Source organism: Oncorhynchus nerka, linkage group LG12, assembly GCF_034236695.1.
Source record: "Oncorhynchus nerka isolate Pitt River linkage group LG12, Oner_Uvic_2.0, whole genome shotgun sequence".
In the NCBI taxonomy this organism is placed as follows: domain Eukaryota; kingdom Metazoa; phylum Chordata; class Actinopteri; order Salmoniformes; family Salmonidae; genus Oncorhynchus; species Oncorhynchus nerka.
In genome coordinates, this window is record NC_088407.1 from 53,954,241 (window position 1) to 53,974,767 (window position 20,527).

At 41.5% G+C, this 20,527-nt stretch overlaps 1 protein-coding gene across 1 annotated transcript in view; it reads right to left on the reverse strand.

The window, feature by feature from the left end:
* Positions 1-12,204, reverse strand: part of LOC115138365 (uncharacterized) — a 55,723-nt gene extending 43,519 nt beyond the window's left edge. Inside the window, exon 1 of the mRNA XM_029675153.2 lies at positions 11,698-12,204. Coding sequence (XP_029531013.2) covers positions 11,698-12,041 — 344 coding nt within the window. The 5' untranslated portion in view covers positions 12,042-12,204. The remainder of the gene's footprint in view (positions 1-11,697) is intronic.
* Between the last annotated feature and the right edge of the window lie 8,323 nt (positions 12,205-20,527).

Consider the following 20,527-nt stretch of genomic DNA (forward strand, 5'->3'; position numbering starts at 1 on the left):
GAGACAGACTGCATTCACACCCCCCCCGCCTTGTTTATAACAGGCACAAACATGCGTCCTCTGTCTTAATGTTGTTCACATTCTGATTGTGCCCACGTTTTAAAGAAAAGCGTCTACACATGGTATTAAGATGTGTCTCTTATCTGTCCACTGTATCCGCGTTGTGACCAGATTTCGTAGTCTCCCTAAATGCAAAATATTTGACGGATATCTTTTCAAAATTATATTTCTTTATTTTAAGACTTGGTGTCATAAGTCAGTAGTGCGCCGCCACCTGTCAAGGATTTTAGACGATGGGATAATGATGAATGGTTAAATGGTTTCACTGCCCAAATCTGTCTACACCTGTAAAATATCCAGACACAATGTGTGCCCGACTACTTCCTGGGGAGGCCAGGAAGATCTGATCACAATCAGATCACAATGTGTCTTTTAAAGGTCTACAGCTGTCTAAAAATGTGGGGACAATCAGTATGTGGACAATATCAGGGCAAAGGACACATGTTAGAATCAGGTATAAATGGGGCTCCTGATGTTACTCTAGAATGGAAACAATGAAGCCGGGTGGGATGGAGGATCTTCAGCCTCAGAAGGCCTTCTTTAATTATCATACCAATCAAAGTCCTCCGAACTTGACAGAAAGGCCTGTCTCAAAGTGGATAAAACACTACCTGTCAATAACACCCAGTCAAGTATTCACATAAGCCCACGCACACATGAGAGTCACCTGAGTCACAGAAAAGCTGGATACTTTCCATGTTTTACAATCCCTTATCTAGGCATCAGGAGCAGCAACATTTTTCAGGGCTGGGCTGGGGAAATGTAACCACTCTGAATGAAGACACACACACACACACACACACACACACACACACACACACACACATTTGTTTTACTATCTATGTGGGGACCAAATAATTGATTGAAAATCCTATTTTCCCTAACCCCTAAATCTTAACCCTAACCAGAACCCTAACTCCTTACCCTAAACCTAACCCTAATTGTAAACCTAAACCTAAAATAGCATTTTGCGAAATGTCCCCACTTCTCAGACTTGTCCATGTTATACTATCCTTGTAAAGGACGTCTGGTCACCACAAGGATAGTAAAACCAAAATCACACACACAATTTGCCACGATGTTCCCAATCCCCTGCGTATGCCAACACCGTGCATAGTATTTTAGAGTGACAGCTAGGTCCAGCTGCCTTTGTGTCAAAACGAAAGTTTAACTTACAAATGTGTGTGTAATGGCATGGTGATGTACACTTCCAATGAAGTAGTCTCATAGGCCTATGCTTATTATCTTGTGAATATAAGTCACGGATTGCACGGAGAAGGATTGCGCGTCCCTGTCTTGCTCAAGGGCTGCCCCCAAACCCCTGTCATGGAACTTGCATAGCCACGGGGCAGGGAGGCAGTTTAAATCCCCATCTAAGAAAGCAATTTTATGGACCATAATTATAACCTAACAGGTCTAGCCACTAGTTTGTATGAGGTGAACAAGTGGTAGCCTAAGTTAGTGGTATAGCTGAGCCTAATGCATAGCCTACAGCATAACGGACACTGTGCCCCTGTTTTGGGATAACATCCTTGAACATCCTTGAAAACATCCTTGAAAACATCACTGATAGATGGATACGTGTAAGGAGATTTTACGCTAGGCTACCAACCAAGTCATTTCAGATAAGTGAATATTTCTTTATTGATCATTGATCTAATAGATCAATATTTAGATCAATGATTATTTCAAGAAAGGGAGAATCCATTCAGTCTGAAGTTGCCATGCCAGGGGAAACTTGGTGTGTGTGTGTGTGTGTGTGTGCATGAGTGCGTGTGCAGCAACGCCTGTTTAAACAAGTGTGTTAGATCATTAGATTGATGACCATTTGTTTGTTTTGCCTCTACGTTTTACCCCCCCCATACACACACAGCTGCATACACACACAACCCATCTCTACCTATGTAACTACACATACTCAAAATACCTCATCCAAGTCCGTGTGGTTCCTCCTTCTGAAAAGACCAGGGTTGGGGAGTAATGGATTACAAAAAAACGGTAATTGTAATCCGTTATTTTACCAGCAGAAATATGGTCATCAGATTACAGATACTTTTGAAAAACTAGATGATTACTTTGAGGATTACTTTAAAATTCAGAAATGATGTTTGCAAAAAAAAATCTTTGACCACAAGTCAGAGACCACTATGACAACACACCAAATGTGTTTGATGGGTCGCGGGAAAAGAGCAGGAATAAGCTTTTGTAGGCTACAGTCTAAGCTATGTCTTCCAATGGTGCGACTGTTGTCGGCATCCAAAGATTATCCAACTTGAGCAAACGCTTGGAGGTAAGGATGACAGCAGTGTAGTCTACGATGATACGGATATCACTTATTATTTATATCATAGGGCATTGATGTGAATCCCACTGCTGATCTCTCATTTAGCTATTTGAGCTTTACAGATTGTGGTTGCTGTGGATGGCTGTTCACAAATCTGAATGTGTATTTGAACCCAATAATGGTTGAATTCAAGAAGTTTAAGATGCCTATCAATCACTGCTTTTGAAACTAGTAGACAGCCGGTGGGTGAAAAATGTGCTTGTGCAACAGCTGCATGGTGCGGATCCAAGCCTATGGAATAAAAATGGGGCTTTAATTGCTCAATCTAATTCATGCTGATACAAGAAAAAAATCCATAGGCGTAATGGACACATGCTCAAACTTGCACACTTTTGACAGACTTAAAGGGGCAATCAGTAGCTGCTACACCCATTTTTGGATGTATAAATGATATAATGTATATGCATTGATTCTTGAAGAATAAAACGTATAAATGCCTCATGAGTTTAGCTCAACTGTCGCACTTCATGAGAACCTAAAATATAGGCTTGTTTTAATCCAATGTTTGCAAACATTGTAAATGTAACAAACACGGTATCGCCTCATAACATGGTTAAAGCAATCATTGTTATATCATGGATGGTCAGTCCTTGCATCCATAGCTCTGTCTATTAATCTGAGAATGGTTATATTTATACAGGCCCATTCCTCAGCTTTTTTCCAAAACAGAGGCGGGGCGACCATTTTTTAAATTGTTTTATCTGTGGATTTGCCCTATAAAACAGCTGTATATTATCAAGATATCAAAGTGTCACCGACGAAAAAGTAAACAACAGGCCTACAGAAAATGCAGCATATGGCATTCATTTTGTAAATAGCACTTTTCAGTAGTTCTCAAAGCATGCCATTCCATGAGCGCAGCATTTATTTTTCAACTCGAATCAGTCCTCCATGACAACAAAATCAGAAACAACAGAGTGGGGTTGGCTAATAAGGCCTTAGTTTTGGGGTCATGCTCAGGTAAAACAATTTGGCTAATCTATACTTCCATATTTCCAAGTCCTATTCTTGAAGTTCAAGGGGTATAAGGGGTATATATAATTTATTGGAATGACTGGAATTCTGATAGACTTTGGTTTTTAATATAAAGATAAAATAATATGATTATATGTAGTAGAAAGCGATGTGTTAGAAGAAGCCTACATAACCAACCCATACAGTAAAATTTAACATCCATATGACCAGCTAAGTAAAATTTAACATTGATTTATCCTACAATAGATGTCATTCAATTGGTAACATACATTTTTGTCTTCTTCTAATGCCACTTAAGGGGAAAGTAATCTAAAAGTAACAGAATGTAATCAGATTACGTTACTGAGTTCTGGTAATCCAAAGTTACGCTACTGATTACATAAATCAAATGTCTCTTCACTTGGCCCTAATACGCTTCCGTACATGAAAAATATAAAGTAATACAACCTTTTACTTTGTATGACGATTGATAGGGTAAAACAAGTGTACTAAACTGAATTTAACTGTCAGTAAAAAACTGTAGGCTTCGTCCGGCCTTGTCGGCACTGTGATTGTGTCAGTGATTATGTGTTGGGGATGGAGTGATGCCTAAAGCATCCATTTTACCTGGAGGGGTAGAGAGACATCTGTCAACATAGAGAAGTGTAGGGAGGGACCAACATACTGTCACTCAGAGGGATAGTTGTGATATGGTAACTGTGACCTTGCCATGACGACTCAGTCATTGGGTTTAAATGGCTGTTAACCTTTTAGTTTCTGTATGTATTTTTAAGTAAAGCATAAAGGAACTAGGCAAACAACACATTTAATTCAGGTGAGCAAATTCGATAGGATCTTGCAACCTTGGTTCCGGTTCATGCCATGCACATTCTATTTCATTGCAGACAAGTTTTTAAGGTTTCTAGTTCTCTAGACTCCAGAACCAGTCAGCCATGACAGTTCAATTCCAAACACATCTCCCAACCCTTTGGAAAGCTTTGGGCGATATGCTTTACACATCTTGAGCTCATGGAGACTGTCCCACTGTCCCACTCCTCGTAACTCCTCCCTCTCACTCACTCACTCCCACCACCCATCCCTCACTCCAACCTCACCCCATCCCCTTCCTCATTCCATCCCTCTTTTTGCTCCCTCTCTCCTACCTCACCTTCTACTCTGTCTCTACCTGCAGGGCCCTGTCTGATACTCTCTCTTAATCCACTCAAACTCACACAAGCGCTCAATATGAGAATGGTCAATACCTAGGATAGCACAGATAAGACTCCCCTCAACCTTTGCCATGACCGATCAGAGTTTATAATTGTACTTTTTATGCTTTTGACAACAGTCCTTCATGCTCTCCACTGACAGGCCTTGTGCCATATGTACGAGTTTTACAGAACCTCCCCCATGGGGGTGAAGCAGGGCCAACACCGGTTTAGGAATCCAGACAGCAATACTGTCTGTCAGTAGGGGATGATGTCAAAAGGGCTGATATGGACAGAATGGTGAATCAATGTCTTATCTAATGGTCCTAAAGTAGGGAACTATTTGTAAATGCTTTGCTTGCTAAGTGCATTCCACTGGAGTGACTCTGATGATCTAGGGAACACGGAACAGGTAGTGAAACCAATTATGTCACATCGGAGAAGATTTATGCAAATTTATCTGGTAAAGAACAGTAATATGAATCATCGAGCAAGGAATGTTTAAATAAGAGAAAAATGGATTGGACCTAGAGCAATCGAGTATGTCTATACAGAGAGGATGATAATGCATTTCGCTACACTACAAGCATTTCGCTACACTCGCATTAACATCTGCTAACCATGTGTATGTGACAAATACATTTGAAAAGTGATTTGATTTGGTTCATCTACATATTCTGTTCTATGATTGAAACGTGTCAGCTGATGAGCTTCATGACTGTGTCTGCGTGGTGCGTCTCGCCACAATATTACCAGTCAATCATTATGGCATCTTTCCTTTGGCTTTACAAGAAGTTTCATACAAACACTCTCCCCGGGCGAGCTGGGATCAAAGGGAAAGCAGGGAGCCGGTTACAGACCACGAATAGACTGTCTCTGCAGCATTTGGCAGTAAGGCTACATCTGTTTATTGTTCTGAGTTCCCATGGCAAACTCCATCAACAGAAATGCAAATAACCCTTTGCTACAGATACTGTATGTGTCCGCTTCTACAGGAGACAACTGATTTCATACACTCTGTACCTGAAACTGCCACATTCCCACAAAACCAATAACCAATAACATCAAAACATCCAAACTCATAATGAATTAATATATGAATCATATTATCACAGTCTTAACAATGGAAATCTCCTACAGGTAGAAAAACACATAACATTAACTTCAGGGAACTAAACTGGAATGTATCTCCTAGGAAATCTCCAGCAAATACGCAAAACAAAGGTAGTTGAAACCTTGGCAAACATAAACCGGTAGGTCAATTGTACTATGGCCAATGGCCATGTATAGCTAGTTGTCCAGGGGCACAGCCTACTCTTTGCTTAAAACAACTACCCTTTCAGTAGTAGATAATGAAGACACCAGACAAAGACGACCGGTATACACACTCCCATAGAAGATCATTTGGGGATTTGAGAGCAGACTACTTTAACCATCCGTAGGAAACAACGATATTAGTGTCACAAAGAGGACCCTTCTTCCAGTTGTTACAGTACAAACCCATTGTAAATGAGTCATAACCCATACCATAACCTTGCGTGTGTTAATCAGGAGCACAGGTAGGCCTATAAGCTACAAGCGTAGGAGTGTAGGAGCAATCCTACAGTGTGAAGGGAAACCACAGGTGTTGTGTTAGAATCCACTTCTCATTTATCATACAACCTGCTTGGCCCTGTCTACACTCTCCCCCAGGCACTCACCACAACCTGGCTGTTACGCATCATACTGGAGATCCTGTCAGTACAGAGCCTAGTAAGATTATAGAGCAGTAGTACGCTCAACGATACTGATAGAGACTTGTCTGTGAGGCTCACAGCCAATGTTCCCTCGAAGTTGAGCAGATGCGTGGGAGCACAGCTCCCCAGGGACTGCTGTGCAGAAGAAAGATCAGCCCCGGCAGATAAGCACCAGATTGAACTTTCTAGAGTTTTCCCCCTTAGCTAACACCATTAAGGTCTTCTCTTTACTGTGGGAATTGTGATCGAATCAACGCAATATTAGCCACTTTCAACGCAACATCCCGCTGCGAGAGATGTGGTTGCAGGCAGAACACATCGGAGTAGGATTCTATTGCATTCACAGGCAGGACTCAGTCCTGTTCTCTACACAGACCGTTGCGCCATAACAGCAGTAGGCCTATGCAAATAGACCATTGCCATAATGCATCTGTGCCATTCACTTTGAAATGGGCTGTGTTTACAGCATGAGCGGTCATGAGTAAATGCGCTTGTTTAGAGACCAAAGCGAGAGCTGCATGTAGCCACGTGTGCACATTTGTTCATATCCTTTGCTAGTTAAGAGATTTTTTTAGCCCAGTTATAGATCATTTGTAGTCAGCAATGGGAGAGGGAATGCTTCCTACAGGAGCACAAAACATGTGCATTTCTAGACACATTTGAAAAACAAGTCAGGTAAAGAGCTTTTTTTTGTCTTAAAGGGGCAGTGTTGTATTTTGAGACAGGCTTGAATAAACTAAATAGCCAACAGCCAGAGGGCAGCATAATTGGTCTGATTCTCTGTTATAATGGTATGGGAATAATAATCCGTTCTATTTTGTAAAGTGGTTTCTTGCATCAAACACAACAACATTTCTAGTCACCTCCTTGTCTGAAGGACAAGTGGATAAACAGGTTAAACAGCCCTGCATGTTTTTTTTTTTCAAAAGTCTCATGGAATGTAGGCCTACATTTAACACCACACATTGGCTGCTACTGTAGGCTGAATGATAGAACGGCTATTTCCATGTTATGGGATGCATTTTCTCCATTGTTTTTGATGGTACTTTAGGCCACTCTGGTAGGCCTACATTATAATCATCCACAGTAGCCTACTTGACCACTGTCTGAAACTGTAACTTAAAGTGGGTACAGCATCAGTGTTCACACTAAACGCACGCTGGAAGTTGCATAGAATATTCACAGCGTTCGAGTTTGCGCTCAGAAGACCTGAAATTTGCTCAGTGCCAAAACAACTTGAGGGAACATCGTTCATAACCAGAAGCTTTGATATAATGCCATTGTGTCAGTGAAGCAGGCATGCTGGGGGAGCATGTTACGTCTGTCCAAAACTTCAACTGGGATACACAGTGCAGTACTGGTTCAATTCCAATTAGCCGCAGGCTTGGAAATATAAAAGACAGGGACATAAACAAGATGCCGTAACTCAAAACTCACAAAGCACAGAAAGAAAGCAACTGCACCACAATCAGAGTGTCCCCTTTCTGTCACAAGGCACCATTTACAGTACATTACTGAAAGCAATCCATCAGTTCTATAGTATGATAAGCAGATCACTTATCTAAGCTGTAAGGCCGTGAATGTTTGGTCAAACTGTGCAAACGGACTATATGGGGCACATCTAAAACGGATACATCCCTTCCCACTATTCAACATTATGAGTGTGTGGCACTCTGTTTTGGATTGGTGTTCGGTCGTATAATTCCAGTATGGGTGGGCAGAAAAATGAAAGGGTGCTTGTTTTGTTGAAGAAATGATAGTGGATGCTAACATTTGGGTGGATGCATGAGGGCCTGTGGCACAGTGCACTGGTATAGTATGTGACATGTCTTTGGTAATCCAAAACCATACATTCAAGCATGCTGGAGCCACGAGCTATACTTTTCTGGCTTTCGGTCTGGCAACTGTGCTACAATCCAAAATCATTACATATCCCGTTCCTATAACTGCCTTGTATAGAATTTCAGCTGAGGACCATTTGAAACCTTGCATTGACAACTGTTTTGAGCCCAAGTGCCATTCAAAGTGGAGAAAAAATTATTGTGACACCTATACCTGATGATTGAGAATAGAGAACAGTACTTGGGTGCTATAAATAGGTTTGTTTGTATAGGGGTGTTGTTGACAGAGTACGGTAGTAGGTTTAGGATTTTTAAAGCATATCTCTGAAAACATATCTGAACAAAGCTATGTTACTGTACGTAAACGGAATGGTCTGTGTTTCTTTGACCTACGATGAACAAACAAACACAGGACAGAACGTAAGTCCACCTGACAGTCTGTGATGACAGTCACAAACTGGTGATGTCACTGCGGCATTGCGATGAAAAGTTACAGCAGCTCTCCTCTAACCTCAAGAACAGATAGGATCTGTTAGTGTACATTTACAGGGACTCTGAAAACGTCTTCTGTCTCAAATGTAATTTGCTGAACGAGTGCGTGCGTGCCTGCGTTTGTGCGCGTGAGTCATATTCCTCCCTGGCTGGCCTGCAGGGATCACACATCACTGAGCTCAGGTTGATAGGATTGCACTGCATGGTCCTACGGGTGCAACAGGTTTCTGATCCACTATTCAAATATGATGTAAGGCTGGCCAGGCCACCTCCTCAGCCTAGTACATGATCCACACTACATCATCATCATCACACCGGATTCGTCACTAGTCAAAGTTCAATGCTAAAACATCAAACGTGTATAAGGAAACAACACTTTCTCTGAATTAACGCATGCACACTTGCCAGGCCAGTTACACTGGAAAGCGCCACGTTCGTGAGAGTCCCACCATAAGGGTTTCTAATGTATCTGTCTGACAGTGGAACCCAGTTAGGTTATGGTTGACTGTCATCATCTAGTAGGGAGAGTTGTCGGGGTGTGCTATGGAGTTTGGTTTATAATGGAAAACATGTGCAGTACACTTGCATAGCCATGAGGAGAGTCTATAGCTTTCTGAAAGTAATAGTATTTACACCACATAGTAACACAGACATCCAGGTTGCATAGATGCAAGTGTGACAGTGACTATCTGCTGCTCGTGTTCAATGGTCATTTCAATGATATACGGTGCCCATTGATTTTTGAATATTATAAACTGGGTGGTTCGAGCCCTGAATGCTGAATCCATGAAAGCTGTGGTATATCAGACCGTATACCATGGGTATTTGTACTGCTCTAATTACGTTTGTAACAAGTTAATAATAGAAATAAGGCTCCTCTGGGTTTGTGATATATGGCTGATATACCACGGCTAAAGGCTGTGTCCAGGCACTCCACGTTGTGTCGGTCAAACTTTACCCGGAAACATTACCGCGCTGCCTTAAGGATGGCATAATCATGAAATAACCGCCATGAACAATAACCATGTATGGCTTCAAAACACATTGAGACACATTTCCTCAACCCCATCCAGGCTGTTAAAAATGACAGACTGGACACTTAAATCCATCCAAACCATTTAAGAGCAAACAAACAATAGAACACAGTTTAACACAGGGCTATCCAACCCTGTTCCTTGAGAGCTACTGTCTTCTAGGTTTTTCACTCCAACCCTAATCTAGCCGGGTGGAGTGAATCTAACTGATTCTCATTAGCTGGAGGATAAACTGAATCAGGATATCTACAACCAGGGTTGGAGTAAAAACCTACAGGAGGATGGCTCTCCAGGAAGATGGTTGGATAACCCTGGATTAACATAAGCTTCCCATTTAAATGTTCACCTAATTTACCCCGTTACCCTTCTCACACCTTGTTATTGCCTTTCCCATTGTTATACTGCTGCTTGCTGGTAAATTCCCCATTACGTTGCACAGATGGAAGGATGTCGACCACGATCCAAACTTCAGATCAAACTTGTCTCCCTTCAAACAGTGACCAAAACCTGAGCAACACCAGACTAGGTGAGCAGGAACTCGACACCTCACTAGTTTACCTATGCAAACTGCCACAAGGGAAAAGATACACTCTGCTTTGCGTTTAGAACGACATGAATACATCAAAAACGCATTCAGTCGACAAACACCTCAAGTGCAGTAATACATGTGAGACCATAATTGGAGGAATGAGTTTAACTTGAGAAACATATGTCTGGTCTAGTGGTGGTTTGTCACAGTATTAGCTATAGTGTTACCTGGAATACCATAGAGTTGTTATGTATTGTAGGCCTGACTGAAATACAGGATTAACTGGGACTGTAATCTATTATACTGTAATATGCAGATACAGTAAGTATTTGAGGAGCTCACTTTTTCTTTATGAGAGTACAAATGGGAGAGTGCAGGTGGAGAATTAAACCCTAACTGCAGATTACCTGGCCTGATCCCAGATATGCTTGTGCTATCTTGCCAACTCCTCATGACTCATTGTTTTGCGTGAAAATTAAGCAGTTGGCAAGAATTCATGCTTTATCCAGCGCATCATATCAGATAGGCCCATTTCTGTTGAAATCCAGTAGCCAATCCCAACAACATTGCTAACCAACGCAACACACACACACACACACACACACACCCACACACACACACACACACACACACACACACACATAGCTGTTGTAACACTGCAGATTATGATGCATTTATACATTAAAGTAGCCAGTTCTTATAATAATTGCACCCCATACAAGACAGTCAGTCAATAGAGGATCTGTGACAACTATACAGGGATTTAAAACATATTCTAAACTGGGTGGTTCGAGCCCTGAATGCTGATTGACTGACAGCTGTGGTATATCAGACCGTATACCAAAGGTATGACAAAACATTTATTTTTAATTAAGTTTTTAACCAGTTTATAATAGCAATACAGCACCTCAGGGGTTTGTGGAATATGGCCATTATACCACGGCTAGGGGCTGTATCCAGGCACTCTACGTTGCGTTGTGCTTGCGTCGTGCTTAAGAACAGCCCTTAGCCTTGGTATATTGGCCATATACTACACCATCTCAGGCCTTATTGATTAAATATATTCTTAATCACATCTCTTATTGCAAATAGCCTGTTTTTCAATAAAATCCATTATTATTGAATATGGAGGTGAGCTTTAAGGCAAATAATCATACTGTTAAAATCAGTCAATTTGATTTGTTGTCAGATGTATAACTCTGCCTGAGGTAGGCCTACCTGTATCATAGCCTTTTAAATTGTGGCCTACATTTGAGCACCAAGCTGGCACTGACAGGTATCAATACAGGTAGCACTGCAGGGTAAAATATGTCATCCATTCTGTCATAATGGCATGACACATTGGGGTAAATTAGGATAGGTTTGCCTGTCTATTTTATATCTTACCTTTAAGTGCGAGAGCTAGGCTACCTACATAAACAGTGTAGCCTGTTCAACAAATCAAGGTGATAATAGGCCTACCCCAGTCCCCACACATTTTCCTAAAGATTATAATTTACATGTTACTGCTGAAGCTGTCGAGCTCGTCGGCACCGGTACAGAACAATGGGTCGTCGATGCTCCCTGAGTCCTTGGAGCGTTTCTTCTTGAGCTTAAAGGACAGGAACCGTTTCTTCTTCTTTTTCTCCTCGCTCGGCGGGCTTGTAGGTAGAATATCACCGGGAAACGTCCCATCTTTGGGGCTGACAAGTCCGCGACTCGACCGTAAAGGGCTTGAAGGCTCTCCATCTACATATGAAGTTGCATCTATAAATGTATTCTTCCCTCCGTCCTTGTTTACTTTATCCAGTGACTTTGTTTTATGAAACAAATTATTTATTTTAAATGTTCCAGATTTACTCATGGTTGCCCGAAATTATGCTTTTCAATGAAATCGATAATACATTGAATTGAAAATATTATACAGAAATCGAAATAAGAAACACAAAAAGTTGATTGAACCGATCCACGCAGACTATTTGCAAGCTATAGCGTTTTTAAACGCATGCCAAGTGGCCAAGAGCGCATTTGCAAATGCGCAGGGAGAGCGCAGGTGATCAAAGTCTGTCTCAGTGGAACTCCTAAATCTCTTAACTCCTAAACTGCGGAGTGTCGTCTTCCGGTTTCTAAAAGGGTTCCAGCACACAGGTAGCCTTTCTTTTGTTCACTTTCAGAGCCACCCGCAGCTACAGTTAAAGGATGCTCATATTTGTCACAGTGATAACCAATGATGTATATACACGTCATTGTATACAAAACCAAAAATAATTATGATGATTCATTTTCGTACATGAATCATACATTGCTCAAGCAGAGCTCTATCCACATATCTGACAATATTGCAAATAGTAGGCAAAACTTTTTTTGTCCAAAGCCTTTTGTCCTTTACTTGTAGGCCTATGCCAATACAATACCAAAATGTTTCAGTTATAAAGGGTGTTTGCTTTGGACAAGAAAAAAATTGTATACTTTGTGTCTCACATAAAAATGTAGGCTATGCTATATACATCCGAACTGTGTTAAGTGGGCATTTTGTGGCATAATAGCCAAATTACTGGGCAAAACCTTTCTCAATAGTTGCATTTTATGCATGTTGGCCCTCCCTGCTGGCCATATTTGGAATGTTCAAGATCGAATTGATATATTTATTCACATGGCAGAATACAATTGAGATCTGGAAGAACCAGAGGACCAGTTTCCACACGAACTACAATGGCATGAAACAATCCAAATCGACCTCTACCCCCAACCCTATTCACTTTAGGGGACGATTTAAAATGCCATCTCCCTGCCTCGGCTCTGTCGCTCAGAGGCGGAGGAAATCAATTATTTGTCTGGATAGGCCAGAAAATGTGACACATCCAGTGGCGATTTTAGCATGTAAATCTTGGTGGGGCAAAGTTCCCATATTTGTTTTAGATGCATGCCAGCAAAGACACTACACAACACTAAACAATACATTAATTGCACTATAACGGCGACAAGCGGTGCCCACAAACTGTTAGGGCCTACATAAAACTGTCCCCAACAGCAGAGCTTTCCTTCCAGCACAATGGAGTGAATCCTTACCACTGCTACACCTGGCTATCAGCGGAACCTTGTCTGGCAGCGAAACAATTAATTCAGCCTTGTTTATTACCTTTTTTTAAACAAAGCTGACATGGCTGACTTGCATAAACAAATGTGGTTTCTACTGACAATTGAGATGGCATAAGGGAACGATGAGCAGATAAGAGGCATTCCGTAATTTAGATTAAGACATTAATGAGCGATCTACAGCACTTTCGAAATGTACAGCGACCGAATGCAGAACATGGGCTGCGCTTACAGTTTTTTCCCTGTACACCAAGTCAGAACCGTAGGATAAATAAAGGGGGCATATAAGCAGACAGCTTTGTGGGTTGGCGCCCCCCTTGGGTTGTGCCGTGGCGGAGAACTTTGTGGGCTATACTCGGCCTTGTCTCCGGATGGTAAGTTGGTGGTTGAAGATATCCCTCTAGTGGTGTGGGGGCTGTGCTCTGGCAAAGTGGGTGGGGTTATATCCTTCCTGTTTGGCCCTGTCCGGGGGAGTCCTTGGGTGGAGCCACAGTGTCTCCTTACCCCTCCTGTCTCAGCCTCCAGTATTTATGCTGCAGTAGTTTATGTGTCGGGGGGCTAGGGTCAGTTTGTTATATCTGGAGTACTTCTCATGTCCTATCCGGTGTCCTGTGTGAATTTAAGTATGCTCTCTCTAATTCTCTCTTTCTCTCTTTCTTTCTCTCTCTCGGAGGACCTGAGCACTAGGACCATGCATCAGGACTACCTGACATGATGACTCCTTGCTGTCCCCAGTCCACCTGGCCGTTCTCCTGCTCCAGTTTCAACTGTTCTGCCTGTGATTATTATTATTTGACCATGCTGGTCATTTATGAACATTTGAACATCTTGGCCATGTTCTGTTACAATCTCCACCCGGCACAGCCAGAAGAGGACAGGCCACCCCAATTAGCCTAGTTCCTCTCTAGGTTTCTTTCTAGGTTTTGGCCTTTCTAGGGAGTTTTTCTTAGCCACCGTGCTTCTACACCTGCATTGCTTGCTGTTTAGGATTTTAGGCTGGGTTTCTGTACAGCACTTTGAGATATCAGCTGATGTATGAAGGGCTATATAAATACATTTGATTTGATTTGATTTGAATAAAACCTCTTACAATATTAGATGATGACATTTCTCAAAAACAGGTTATAGACTACAGTACATGTGCAGCACCACAGAGTCAGAACAGTAACGTTAGGTGAAATTAGGAGGTGAAAATAGACCAAATTATTAGGGTGAGGCACATGTGCTACAAACAGCTTACTACACAACATACACTTAGTATTACTTTCTTTGCTACAGTATACATATATCCCTGGCATATCACATCATTTATGCAGCAGCATACAATACATTTTTGGACTCACCTTGGCTTGTGATATTCTCACTTAAACATGAAACATGGTGGTCCTTTGTGGGCAAATTTTGGCATCAAACTTTATCATCAAAGTCTAGCATTTGTTGTGGAAAATTGCAAGATTATGTTTTCATGCTTGTATTACATTATAATAGTTGTTACATTCAACAGAATATAGGATTGTGTGTGTGTGTTCCACTGAGGATGGGCCTCTCTGAGATAGCACTGACAGAGGAGAATTACGATGTCTTTGGGTGATAAAACCTAAAGAGCATTCCAGATAACATGAGGTAATGGTTCTGTGCTATGAAGTACCAGGAACGAGATTAGAACCTCATTTTAGAGACCAAACTGAGCGAGAATTTATAGTGAATGCTATCTGGCTAAGGAATACTCCTTTCTCAAGTAAACGTCCCTTTGTGAAGAGTTCCTAAGATCTGTGGTTGATATAAGAGAGGTGTATCTTGGCTATAAAATATATTTTTTATTTTTCTGTAGTCACTTTTCAATGGTTCATTAGAGATAGCGCATCATTGAAAGTAAAAAAAAGGCTATTGCAAAACTCTTATTATTATTAAAGATGTAATTTAAGTATAACTCTGACTGGTGTGTAGTTTGTAACTCTCCTCATTTGGTAAAGCAGAAAAATGCCACCACACATTCCCTGGATTTATGGTGGGAACTCCGAAGAAAAAAACACAGCCACTCCATTGAATAGCATGCTACTGGTTGCTTTGCAATGCTTGCAGTTAGTCACTGACTCCTTCCAAACGACTCATTGTTGAATTTGCGATTTCCAACTTATTGTGTAATCTTTATGTCCAATGGCCTATGAGCACCGATACGTTTTATCTATAATTCCTCTTTATTATTTCTCTTCATATGACAAGGATTAAAAAGGATTTCCCAGGAGATTGTCAACTTGATTCATGATGATGACTGCATCTCCGGCCCGGCCCACGCTTGGATTGCGTCCTACCTGACAGGTCGCTCCTACCAGGTGGCGTGGCGAGAATCCGTCTCCTCACCACGTGCTCTCACCACTGGTGTCCCCCAGGGCTCTGTTCTAGGCCCTCTCCTATTCTCGCTATACACCAAGTCACTTGGCTCTGTCATAACCTCACATGGTCTCTCCTATCATTGCTATGCAGACGACACACAATTAATCTTCTCCTTTCCCCCTTCTGACGACCAGGTGGCGAATCGCATCTCTGCATGTCTGGCAGACATATCAGTGTGGATGACGGATCATCACCTCAAGCTGAACCTCGGCAAGACGGAGCTGCTCTTCCTCCCGGGAAGGACTGCCCGTTCCATGATCTCGCCATCACGGTTGACAACTCCATTGTGTCCTCCTCCCAGAGCGCTAAGAACCTTGGCGTGATCCTGGACAACACCCTGTCGTTCTCAAATAACATCAAGGCGGTGGCCCGTTCCTGTAGGTTCATGCTCTACAACATCCGCAGAGTACGACCCTGCCTCACACAGGAAGCGGCGCAGGTCCTAATCCAGGCACTTGTCATCTCCCGTCTGGATTACTGCAACTCGCTGTTGGCTGGGCTCCCTGCCTGTGCCATTAAACCCCTACAGCTCATCCAGAACGCCGCAGCCCGTCTGGTGTTCAACCTTCCCAAGTTCTCTCACGTCACCCCGCTCCTCCGCTCTCTCCACTGGCTTCCAGTTGAGGCTCGCATCCGCTACAAGACCATGGTGCTTGCCTACGGAGCTGTGAGGGGAACGGCACCTCAGTACCTCCAGGCTCTGATCAGGCCCTACACCCAAACAAGGGCACTGCGTTCATCCACCTCTGGCCTGCTCGCCTCCCTACCACTGAGGAAGTACAGTTCCCGCTCAGCCCAGTCAAAACTGTTCGCTGCTCTGGCCCCCCAATGGTGGAACAAACTCCCTCACGACGCCAGGACAGCGGAGTCAATCACCACCTTCCGGAGACACCTGAAACCCCACCTCTTTAAGGAATACCTAGGATAGGATAAAGTAATCCTTCTCACCCCCCTTAAAAGATTTAGATGCACTATTGTAAAGTGGCAGTTCCACTGGATGTCAATAAGGTGAACGCACCAATTTGTAAGTCGCTCTGGATAAGAGCGTCTGCTAAATGACTTAAATGTAAATGTAAATGTCTAAGACTTTGAAAGTAAGATGTTGACATGATCAGTCCAATCAAGCTACTGTACGTATAACTTGATTTTACGTCATGTTATCTGTAGTCAATGACCTTGAGCCTTCTTGGAAGGGCACTTGTAATATTACTCTATGGCAGGATCCAAAGGGCGGAAATTTTGGATGCCTACCTTTACTAAGGATGTAAACTTGGTGGCAACTTAGTGTTCCCATGAGTGACAGAACATTGAGCCAATCACGGCGCAATGCTCCTAATTTTTGCTGGCTCGCCCCACCAACATAGAAAGCACTGAGTTGGGCTGAAACACCTGTATTTTGGAGCTGCCTTACTCAATAAAACAAAAAAGAGACCATGTTTGTATGCTGCTTTATTAACTCAATGATATATATATTTTTTTTACATTGTCTGCAAACTGATATGTGACACGTAATAATGCCAAAATAACATGCAAAACAGGGAAGCCCCAAAAAATAAATATATGTATATTAATATATTTATTTATTTATTGCTAAAAATGTGGGGCTCAAGACAAGTGGGGCTCTGACCCACCTGCCCTGAATTACGGGTCGCCACTGGACACATCACTCCCTATGGCTGTGAAACCTGACACTTCAAGTCTGCTCTGCAGACAGAGTGGTAGCGGAGTGCAGACAGATGAGTTCTTCTGGCACTATTAGGCGGTGGTTCTCAAACCTTTACTCAACGACCCCCAGATATTTCATGTATTTGATTTATTCCACAGATAGCACATAATTCAATTTGTCAAGCCCTTGACTATGTGAATCAGTTGAGCTACTTCAGGGCTACAACAACATTGTGAAACATCTGGGGTTCCCTGAGAAGAGGTTTGAGAACCACTGCTGTAAGGCACTGGACCCTATGAAGTTCACAGAGTGCATTGCACACCGAAATATCAGTCAGAACCGGTCCAGAACCACTCAAAATCTCCCAAATAGACGACTTAACATCTAAGAGGTTAGTACTATTAGTACAAGCAAGGTGGTAAAAACTCTATTGAGCCTGTCAGAGGGCAAGATGGAGCTATTGTCGCAGTGCCTATTCCCATCATATCCTTTCAGACCTTATGCCTAGAATGTTGGGCCTAAGGGTTAATGTATGTCAAGTCAAATGTCAATTCATGTTCATGTGCAACTGAAAATGCTCAAACTACCAATTGAAAGTTTGATTTGAATATGAAGATGTCAGTGGGTGTGTGTAGGCATTACATAAAAGTGTCTTTGAATGTGTCTTTGAACACAGGCGAGATGTAGATATGCAGGCATGAGATCAAAAAAGAGAGAACAGATAAGCAGAGATAAGATCATCTGTGCAGAAGCTAGTAGCTGTGACACCATGAGGTTTCCACCTCCCAGGAGAGACACAGCCAACCACACTGAACCTCTCGATCCTGACCCCCACACACAGTAACTTCTGTCTGCAGAGATCATAAGGTAGCCAAACTAGTCTCTGTACACAGACCGTTGCATCAGGTAATATACCAACGCTAGCATACATTGCTCCAATGTCTGGGATATCCAAGACAATACCCTAACAGGAGTACTCTCAAATCAAGTTAATATATCTGGGCATCCTAGCTTACAAGATTGACCAGGCTTTGCCTGATTTGATTTAGAAGACTACATTTTGGGCTTAACCTGACCAGAACATTTTTCATCAACTGTTTTGTATCCCAGCAACCTGTCCGCTCAAGGGCTTGTCTACAGGTATGTACTGATAACTTATGAAGAGTATTTGAAATAAACTGGTTCTTAGTTACAATCGGAAATAATGTCTAGTAATGAATGGGGCTTGTAAAACCTTTGACGAACCAAAATAGTGTTATTTCTCACACACACATGCACAACACCTGTTCGCTGACTCATACACTGACACACTACAGGCGTTCCCTTCCTTGAGCCTGCAACCTGGTCTCAGAGCATTTCATATTATTCTGTACGTAAATCCGGGACACCCTATTTAGCATTATATGTTGCGTTTTGTATGGTATATATTCATTTGTGGACTTACATTACCCATTTTGTATGATATGTTACAAATAACAATTCGTATTACATGTTCCCAAAATTTGCTAAACCTGCAATATGTTACAAATTTGCAAAATGTATGACATGTCATGAATTCTAGCTTGGTGGCTAACGTTTGCTGACTTTCCATTACATAGACAGTCCAGGGGAATCCAGGTGAAAGCTACTGTATGATCCACTTCAGTCTGTGTAGATGAAGGGGAGGAGACAGGTTAAAGAAGGATTTTTAAGCTTTGAGGCAGACAATTGGGACATGGATTGTGTATGTGTACCAGAGGGTGGTGAACCATCAAGACAAACTATTTACATACATATCCCAGAAGAAAGAAATTATCTCACTCCAATACATTTTAATAGAAAGTTAGAAAAAATATATAAGATCTTGCTACCATGGAAAGGAAAATACCTGTCTGTGGAAAAATCACCCTGATTAACTTTTTAGTCGTATCACAGTTAACCTAGTTGATTGAGGTTTTGCCTACACCTAGTGACCTGCTTTTTAAATTATATGAACAAAAAATATTCCATTTGATTTGAAATGGCAAGCCAGACAAAATTAAAATGGCCTATTTATATAACGAACATGAATTCAGATAGCAGAAAATATTAAATATTAAAGCATTCGACCTCTCAGTAAAGGCATCAGTCATACAAAAGTTAGACTTGTATTCAAAATGGTTCCCTAGTAAATTAGTAAGAATATCACACCCCATGTTCAAGAATGGCCTTTTTCCCTTTATTCAGATTACAACTGCTCACTTTCCAATATTTATTTATTTTTTAAACAAGCCTTAGAAAGTTGGTTGCAACTTCAGTTTAATACACCTGAAAAGACATAACAAATAAAACAACAAATATACTTATTCATAAAACATTTTTTTTTCAATCATTTTTTCATTTAAAAAAAATAATTTCTGTAAATGATATCATAAATAGGACTGGTGGAGTTATGTCAGCTAACACAGACATATCGAAATGTTTGCTCAACCCAAAATTGCAACCGACTAATTGCAGCATTACCAAGTGGAAGGGGAAAAAGTAAGGAACTTGTCTGTCGGCCCTGCATTAAAGACCAAAAATGGCTAAAGAAAATTGTGATAAATAAAAATATATACCAATTTCATTTAAGGACCAAAAAATTGACAGCTGTGCCATATAAATTGCTAAATAGTTGGGAAGAGATTTTCGATGTACCATGGCACATGGTTTATGAATTGACACGCAAAACAACGCTGGATTCAAAATGTTTTAATAAAAATTATTATACAAAATTCTTGCAACCAATAGAATGTTATATATATGGGGGATACAATCTTCCCAGCTCTGCAGATTTTGCTGCGAGGAGGTACAGTCATTAGATCATTTATTTTGGTACTGTCCATACATAGCTCGTTTTTTGGTCACAGCTCCAGGAATGACTGAAGAATTGCAACATTTACCTAGAACTAACGCTGCAGATAGCAATACTGGGTGATTTGAAAAGTCATAGTCAATCGATCAATAATATAATAATTACTTTAGCAAAAAAATGTATCTTTAATTTACAATCTGTAGAAGCTATGAGAATAGAAAGGTTCAGTACTTTTCTGAAGCACAGTCTAAAAATATATTGAAAATATAAATCCAAAATGGATGGTGTTGAGAGATAGATGGGAGGGGTTGAATGGAGCTGAAGGGTGGGACTAATAATAACAAGATAACCAATGTAAAACATACGGGGTCTGTAAAATGTA